Source organism: Mauremys mutica, chromosome 9 (genome assembly GCF_020497125.1).
Source record: "Mauremys mutica isolate MM-2020 ecotype Southern chromosome 9, ASM2049712v1, whole genome shotgun sequence".
NCBI lineage: Eukaryota > Metazoa > Chordata > Testudines > Geoemydidae > Mauremys > Mauremys mutica.
Genome location: NC_059080.1, coordinates 14,258,710 through 14,267,068, shown reverse-complemented (window position 1 = coordinate 14,267,068; position 8,359 = coordinate 14,258,710). Strand labels below are relative to the sequence as shown.

The window sequence follows — 8,359 nt, the reverse complement described above, 5'->3', positions numbered from 1 at the left end:
AAAAAGTTTAGACTCAAAGATCCAAAGGGGCCATTATGATAATCTAGTCTGACCTGCACCTCACAGGCCACAGAGCCTCACCCACTCACTCCTGTAATAGCCCCATAACCTCTGGCTGAGTTACTGAAGTCCTCAAATAATGATTTAGAGACTTTAAGTTACAGAGACTCTACCATTTACACTAGTTTTAACCTGCATGTGACCTCTGCCCCATGCTGCAGATTTTATAATCCGGTGTATTGGCTTCTGTAGTAATGGCCGAAAAGCCTGCATGTATTTACAGGGGTGAGCAGGGGAAGTACAAATCTAGTCATGGCACAATTCCCTCCCCCCACATTGGGCCACTTGCTTTGGCTTTATAGTGCTTAGACGCTATCTTTTGACTGTTTTAACCCTGCAGTTCTTCTCTAGAGTATGACAGAGCATTTTGGCTTGTAGTGCAGTGAGTTCATAACTCAGGTCTCTTGCCGGTAGTTTATGTTCTGTGATCAGGCTGCATATATAAATTCTAGTTCTTAGGCCCTTTTCTAAGCCTTTTAAGGATTTATCATTCCTGCTGTGTATCTTCTCTCCTGCATTGTGGGTAATGCATGTGGGCTGTGCCTAAACTAAACCTGTAGCTACCGGACAAAATGGCTGTTAGTAGCTGAATTCTGTGGAGAGGACCAAATTAGATTTTAAAATTATGTTCCGTGGGCTGGCGCTGCAGTTTTAGGGCCATATTATCCCCTTCCCCAAGTGCACGGGGGTGGGAGGGAGTGCTGCTCAGTGACTATCTCCTAGCATACTGATAATTTATGATGACGATTTTGTATAGTTATAGCTTGTAAAGCACTAGAACAACTGTTCGGAAATAGCACAACTTTCCTGAATTTGGTAGGAAAGCAAGCAAATGTTGTTGGAATAGAGAAAATAGTTCCAGGCAATGTGACTTGGGGGGGGGGGAGGGCGGGGGAGGTGGAACAGAACACTTTGGAGAAGTTCTTTTGTTGAATGTATTTATAGCAGCAGTGTCAAAAATGTAGTATTTAAATATTGGGAGTTACTGGGTTATAAATATGTATATTTCAGGAGTTTCTTTACACTTCAGCTCTACCCTGTCTCCATGGCAACTAAAGAACTATTTCAATTTTGATCGTATCTCCAGTCCTGGGGAACTAGCATTGGTCAGCTCAGGACCAGCCATGCTGCTTTCCCACCAATTGGTTCTGGTATCGCTGCTTCTCAAACTCCCATCAGTGTCACCTACAATCCAGCAAATGCCCCCGTGACTGAGCAGCAGGTGCTCAGTGGACGCTGGAGGTGCTCAGCACCCTGCAGATTCAGGCACTAATTGCTTACATAATGAAGATACATATAAGCACCCAATCCCAGGAGGAACTGAGTGCCCCCACCCTCCACTGGAGTCAATGGGAGATGGGGGACTGAGCCGCTTGCAGGATCATAAACTTCTTGGATTTCAGACAGTGGATAAATCAGTCTGTTTTTTAAAGCTCACCTCTTGAGAACTTTCAACTGGGAGTTGAGGCTCGTAGGACTGGGCCCTAGGAAACTATTCAAGTCCAATACAGGGCTAGTTGAAAATTTCCCCATGGAACAGTTTCCCATTGGTAAATGCCGATGTGATGAAACCGAAATGTTTTGCTGTAAAATACAGATTTCACTGAAATCTTTGGTGGGGGAATTATCTCAACATTTTGTTTCGATACGGTGGAGCTGCTTCATTTTGCCTTTGTTTCAACTTTTGTAAGAGAACATAACATTGAAACAAAGTTGAAATTTAACTGTCCCAGGGTGACACTCATTCCTCTAAGATGGAAGAGGCCAGGGCATCTGAGACTAGTTAGTTGCCTCATAATTAGGTTTGAGAGAGGGCTCCTGGACCCCAGAGGGAAGGAGAGTGGGTAAAATTGTTGGTGAGAACTGACCAAAGCTGGGGACCCCAAGGGAGTGGAAGGCTCAGGCAGTGGCCCCTAGGGACAGGGAAAGATCCAGCTGGGTCAGGGGAGGCTGAGCTCCTGAACAAGAGGTTTGGTGCTGGAGGATGAATCCCCTGAGCAAGGGTCGGACTCACAGGCCTGGAGGAGTGTAACACTGCGTGAGGATGGAGCCCTCAGGCGGCTTGTGAGAAGACTGGTCATGCTCAGGCAGGGAGGCCTGGCTCAAGGTCCAGAGGAACCGGGAACAAAGTGCTGCTCTTGACTTTCAGGTGAGTCACTGGGAGCTGATGACCCTGAAGAGGGACGCTGGAAAAACCTGCTGTGTCGGTGGAAATTGGAGCACAGTTTTACTACAGGATTTTTGGGGATTAACTCTACCGGTGTAGATGAATACTTTATACCGAGAGCCAGTATTGTACGCTGAGACTTGTTCCTTTCATGATCAACTGGGGGAACCCTGAGGTAAGTGCACCTGCCATGCGCTAGCCTGCTGCTGGACGGTGCCCCAGGTGGGGCCATCCTATGAGAGAACATTTTGACTTCTCAGAAAGTTTCATTTTGCTATTTCAGAAACAAAATATTTTGGAATTATTCTTTTGCAATGACAGGAACTTGCCTTTTGACTCAGAATGAAGGAGGGCTTTGAAACGTTAGAAATTCTGTTTCCTCACCAGCTCTACTCAACAGGCTTCTCCTTATTCCAAGTGAGGACAACCTGTCTCATAGTGGTGAATTTAGTTGCCTGGTGGGCCACCTGTGTCTGCCTTATCCCAAGGTAGCAGTAACTCCTGGGTTGTTTGATGGAGGGGAGAGGGACAGACTCAGAGATGGGAGCTGTAGTGTGTGTAGGTGATGAAGAACTGAGCTTCCTGACACATGTGAGCCTCTGCAACTTCTAGTTGGAGAGCTGAGTAACTCGCACTGCATGAATGGAAGCTGAAGATGCTTAGCCCCTCGCAGGTTTAGACCCCAGGGTTAGCTCTTAAATTTGGGCTGCATCTTTTGCCCATAGCTGGCCCAATGTAGAGTCCCCTCAGTAAGCCTCCCAGATGGATGAGAAACTCTCCACTGGAAACATCATAAATAAAATGGTGCTTAAACAATATAAAGTAATCTAAGGAATCCCATCTGCTCTCTTCAGCCCAACCAGCAAGGAGCCTTGAATAAAAAGTTCAGAGAAACTTTTTTTCTTTACAATTTTATTTACAAAATGTATTAAAACTCTTTGTACAACACCTCATTAAAATGAGGCTCAGTAATTTATACCCACACATGCAATTTATGCTTTTACAGCCATTAGTTTTGCTTGGCAATTTTTTTTTGTTCACTGAAGTGCAGTTTTAATGACAAAAATAGGAACTGAATTTAAAAATAAAATAAAATAAATAAAATAAAGGACCAAACCAAATAAATAATAATAATAAAAAAAAATCCTCAGGTGACTACTGCTGAACTTCCAGAGCTTGAAGTTAGTAACAGGAATTTGTAAGCTATCAACACTTTTTTTTGTTTGTTTTTTACATGCAAGGTTTAAAAAATAACAAACGGTTTACCAAACCTCTTCACCCGTGTGAAGCCTCCTCTCATAAAAATTGATTTGATAAACATACATTTTTTTTTATACAGCTTCTAAGAAAATGTTTTTGTTTTTTTAAATACAACTTATAACTGCACAGCTTAGCGTTCCCTTTGCCGGGACATTATAGCATTCAGAAGTTGAAAATCACAGTTTCATGAGAGAAGAAAAAACATTTTCATTTTGCTCAATACCTTGTTAAAAACTTGAACAGTGAATTGTTCTCTTACGCGCTTTAACTTTTGTATATTACATTGTCAGACATATGTTTTTCTTTAACAAGACTTTCCCATATTATCTTTTTTTTATTCTCACAAAAGATCAAATATATTGTCAGTGAACTAAGAGACCTATGGGTCAAACTTCTTTTTAAAAATGATTATTCATTATCACTTCGATTTTTCAGTGTCTGTTACTAATGAAATAAAACTCTATTGAACTACAGATATTACATATTGTCATATTAGAGGTAATTAGTATGCATATACTTCCTTTAACTTTTTTTTTCTTGTAACTGACAATATGTTTAAAGGTTTTGTTTTAAAAAGTTGCAGTTAAGTAAGTCGTTTTCTGGCAGAGTGTCAAGTTTGAAAAACTGCCCATATCTGAGCAGTTGGAAGTGAATAATACTGAGCCTCTATCTTTAGCAGTATATTTTGGAATGCATTGTATCCTTTACAAACTAAGAAAGGACACAAGCTTCCTTTGATGAACAGCCACGAAACAATAATTGGCAGGAGCTGATATAATATAACAGTACTAGCAATAGTAATGTGAGATCGCGTAACCCTAGTCTGGAACTGCAAGTCTAATTCGAGATACTATCCTGCTTCCTTATTTCTTTTTTTTAAAATGAGAATTAGCCAAAAAGCATCATCTCTCAGTGCTAGTTTTTGAGAAAAGTAGTTTTAGTCATGTGTGGGGAAAACTATTCTCCTGCTCTTCTCTCGCCTCATTGCATGATACTAAATATTGAATTAAAATGCAAATGCACAGCAAGAAACCTAAATCATGAATGGCTTCTTCTAAAGCCATCTAATGCCATTTTAATAAAGCACCTGTAGGTACGCCTGATGATAGAAAAAAGAAGTATATTTTTGCCTGTACTATAGTTAACTTGTCAAGAGAATTCATTTGCTGATCTGGAAGCAAGATACAGAATTCTACAAATCATTTTCTTTTGGATTTACAGATGAATAATTATTGACCCTAACTTTTTAAAGCATTTTTTGTGTGTGGTATTACATTAATCTTTTATTGATATACACGTTTCCTCAAACGAGTTGGAGGACTTTAAGTGATTAGAAAAAAAAATCACACCACTGCTTAAAAAACAAAACAAAAAACCCCACGAGAGCATCTTGACAGCAGTTCTCAGAAGTAGTGACAGGCCAGTCTGTTCATAAGTAGTGGAATTCTGAGGCTTTATATCAGGAATAGTTTAAGAACTTGGTTAAGTAGGGGGCATATGATGAAACTGACTCTTGCGGATTTTAGAACATAAGTTCATATACTGTGCAGTGGTATCAAAGAATGGCTTTTGTTGAACTGATTTTTTTTTTTACAAGAATTTTTTTTCACATACTAGTATCTTTTACCAGTTCGTTTTTTTTTTAAATTTTCAAGCAAAGCAAGAATATTTCAGTGATGGTTTTGCATTGTTGAGTCTCAGAGTCTTCAATAAGGCACTGAAGGAAAAAAAATCAGTTTTTCCTATTAAAAGTTCATTGCACCAACATCAGTGTGTGTCATGCCTGACACCTAGGAGAAAGTAAAACTGGCTCAGGTGGTCAGGGTCCATGGAGTATCCACATTCTCAGCTGCTCCTCTGGTTGCATGCTGTGAGAAGCGAGGATCTGTAAGAAGAATACAAATATTTCAATTGTTTTCTTCTGAAAGGAGACCATTATATCTAGGGGAGAGTGAACCAGTTTACATAAAGGAAGGATTAAAAGCTATTCAGAGCACAGATAGTCTCTCTCTCTCTCTCTCTCTCTTTCTATGTTTGTACTGCCCCTAGCACAATACTGCCCCAATCCCCATTCAGTCCTTTGGATGCTCCCATACTACCAGTATTTACTCCTGATGATAAAGGTTGCAGTGAAGCTTTGCAAATGTCCAGTTAGATTCTTTGAAAATAACTTACCATTATTTTACCCACCTTGTCCCTTTCTGCTTCTGGCCAGAAGCTGTAATGCCACAAGCTAGACAGTTCTTGTAACATTTCTAACCCGATGGGAAGCAGGAAGTTTTGGGAAGAGAACTTGTTCTGGGAGCCCATTGCTCCTTTCACTGATGTCAGTGGAAAGGTTCCATTCAAGTCAAGTATCAGAGGGGGAGCCGTGTTAGTCTGGATCTGTAAAAGCAGCAAAGAGTCCTGTGGCGCCTTATAGACTAACAGACGTATTGGAGCATGAACTTTCGTGGGTGCATGTATCCAATGAAGTGGGTATTCACCCACAAAAGCTCATGCTTCAATGTGTCTGTTAGTCTATAAGGTGCCACAGGACTCTTTGCTGCTTTTACAGATCCAGACTAACGTGGCTACTCCTCTGATAATTGACTATAAGGTGCCACAGGACTCTTTGCTGCTTATTCAAGTCAATGGAAGCAGGCGTGGGACCCCCATTTTGAAGACTCAGAGGTGTGGGTTATCATCAGCCACCATAATTCTAATCTGAACTGAATTATGCAACTTTCCCCCTCATCACTTACAGAAACAAAGATTATCTGAAAGTTAGAATTCCTTTGCTTTTTAGTTTAGCTATAGGTGTAATATGTAAATTACTCTGTTCAAAAACTTCTGGAAAGGCATTGATTTGGTAATTAACTTGTACTTTTGTCATGAAGAAATCACCCACTTCTATTGTAGAATTCGAGATATTTTTCTAAATTTCTCATCAGGAGCATGTACAATATTTACCAGACTTCCTAGAAGCACTTTGCTGAATTGAGCACAACTTCTTAAAAAAGGGGAAAACATCACAAGCAAAGCAGAAAAGATTTCTAACGGTACAGTTAATATTTAAAGGGATGGATGGGTGGAACTTTTTGAAACACTGTGCTACTGAAATGTCAGAACCTCAGATACAACAGTCTTTCACTTCAGCATCAATTCTAGCACCGCCATTCAAGATATGGAATGGAAACTGGTCTCTTTTTGATTAAGAAAACAAATAAAATCACAAATATTACTGTGTATTGTGAAAGAGCTTTTCCAGACTCTGTTATGAAAATTATTGCAGCCCCTTCACTCTGATCCATATAATAACTCTGAAAAAATTACTCATGCTGGGGGGAGGGGAGAAGAACAGAGATTAGCACAATATAAACCAGTGTATTAGCTTACTAGATCTGAATCGTACCCTTAGATTTTAACACTTTCTGTTCCATACACGTTGTAGCCTTCTCTGTAGGTAGCATAATTCTGGGTATTGGTTGCAGGAGCAGGTTTAAAGGTTTGCGTGTTCTTTGTGAGTTTCATGCGTTTGGCCTCTGCGCGGGACTTGTAGCAGAATTCTATCAACGCCACCATCATGGCGAGCCCGAGGCCTCCAACGAGGATATAGAAAACCCCAGCGACGTTGCTCAGGCTCAGAGCACTTGTCTTGTCCTGAGAAAAATGAACCACTTGATTAGTTTTTTTGCAGCAAAAAGTCAGCTTGGCTCAGCTTGGACGTCTATAACTCTATCTGCACCAGCCTCCCTGCGCCCGCACAGCCAGAAATCCCAGTTCAGAACGTCAGGTGCCCCAGATACTCATCTCGAGTTACTGTACATGCTGGAGCTCATTTATCGGTGTTAGTTTCAACTTTATCTCAATGACACAGAAATGGGTTAATTAGGGATTATCAAGACCGTTCCTGTGCTATCTCACCCTGTTCAGTGGGTGAAATCCTGACCCTAGTGAAATCTAGAAGACTTTTGCCATTGACGTCAATAGGGCTAGGATTCCACCCAGCAAACCTATATGCTGCTGAGTATATCTGGTAGCAAACAGAAGGCACCTAGCCTCATTCTCCCCAAAGAATCTCAAATATTTTTGGAATTCCCCATTGGGTAGATCAATGACTGCATAAAATAAGGTAGAATTTACAGAAGTCCATTTTAAAACTAACAAGACACAAGGTTTAGTTATTTCTGGTGAATGTAGAGAAAATAATTTGGATGTTGAGAAAATTATCTGGTTTCTGTTTAACAATAAATATTTTTTTCTTTTTTTTTTTTGAGGAAGACGGTCAGTTACTTTCAGGTCCAGCTAACTACACTAGCACCCGCTGTTATAAAAAGAGGTTGGTTTACTGAATAAAATTAATATTAATTTTAAAAAAGCTGTCTAGATGCACCCTCAATGCATGGCAGACGGGGGAAGTCTTTCATTTCAAAAAATAGAATTTTTGTAATCAGATTATGCAGAATTGTAACCATTTTGCTGCTGAATTGAATTGGTCTGCATTTATTAAATATTGTTTATTCATACTTTCCTTCTTTGAGTTGCAACACAGAATCTAGGTGGTTGTTGTCAAGCCAGATGCCAGAGCAATCTGCAGTAAATATTTTTACTAATTTAATATATTTGCAGGTAGACCTTGATGCATGACAATTCTCTAGGGATGTCCAAAGCGTCTGTAAAATCAGGAGAAAATACAGTCTGCCTAGTAACAGCCTGGGGGAAACACAGGCATTTTGGATAAAGGCAGTTTTATAAATTACCTGCAGTTTTAAATTTGATGTTTGCAATTGTATTTCAAGCATGTAGAGCCTGATCCTACAATTGTGCATTCAAGCTCTCATTGATCCAAAGTTATTCTGCAACAGCTGGAAGAGCAGGCCTTGAGAGCAA

At 40.2% G+C, this 8,359-nt stretch overlaps 1 protein-coding gene across 5 annotated transcripts in view; it reads right to left on the bottom strand.

Moving 5' to 3' along the window:
- Positions 1-3,162: 3,162 nt before the first annotated feature.
- Positions 3,163-8,359, bottom strand: part of GRIA3 (glutamate ionotropic receptor AMPA type subunit 3) — a 225,126-nt gene continuing 219,929 nt past the window's right edge. For 2 of the 5 annotated variants that reach the window (XM_045030430.1, XM_045030429.1), the window contains 2 exons: positions 6,882-7,129; positions 3,168-5,372 (listed from right to left, as the gene is read on the bottom strand). In XM_045030430.1, coding sequence (XP_044886365.1) covers positions 6,884-7,129 — 246 coding nt within the window. In that variant the 3' untranslated portion in view covers positions 3,168-5,372; positions 6,882-6,883. Of the gene's footprint in view, positions 5,373-6,881; positions 7,130-8,359 lie in introns of those variants that run through there. The other 3 variants (XM_045030431.1, XM_045030432.1, XR_006582224.1) reach the window with 3 other exon arrangements.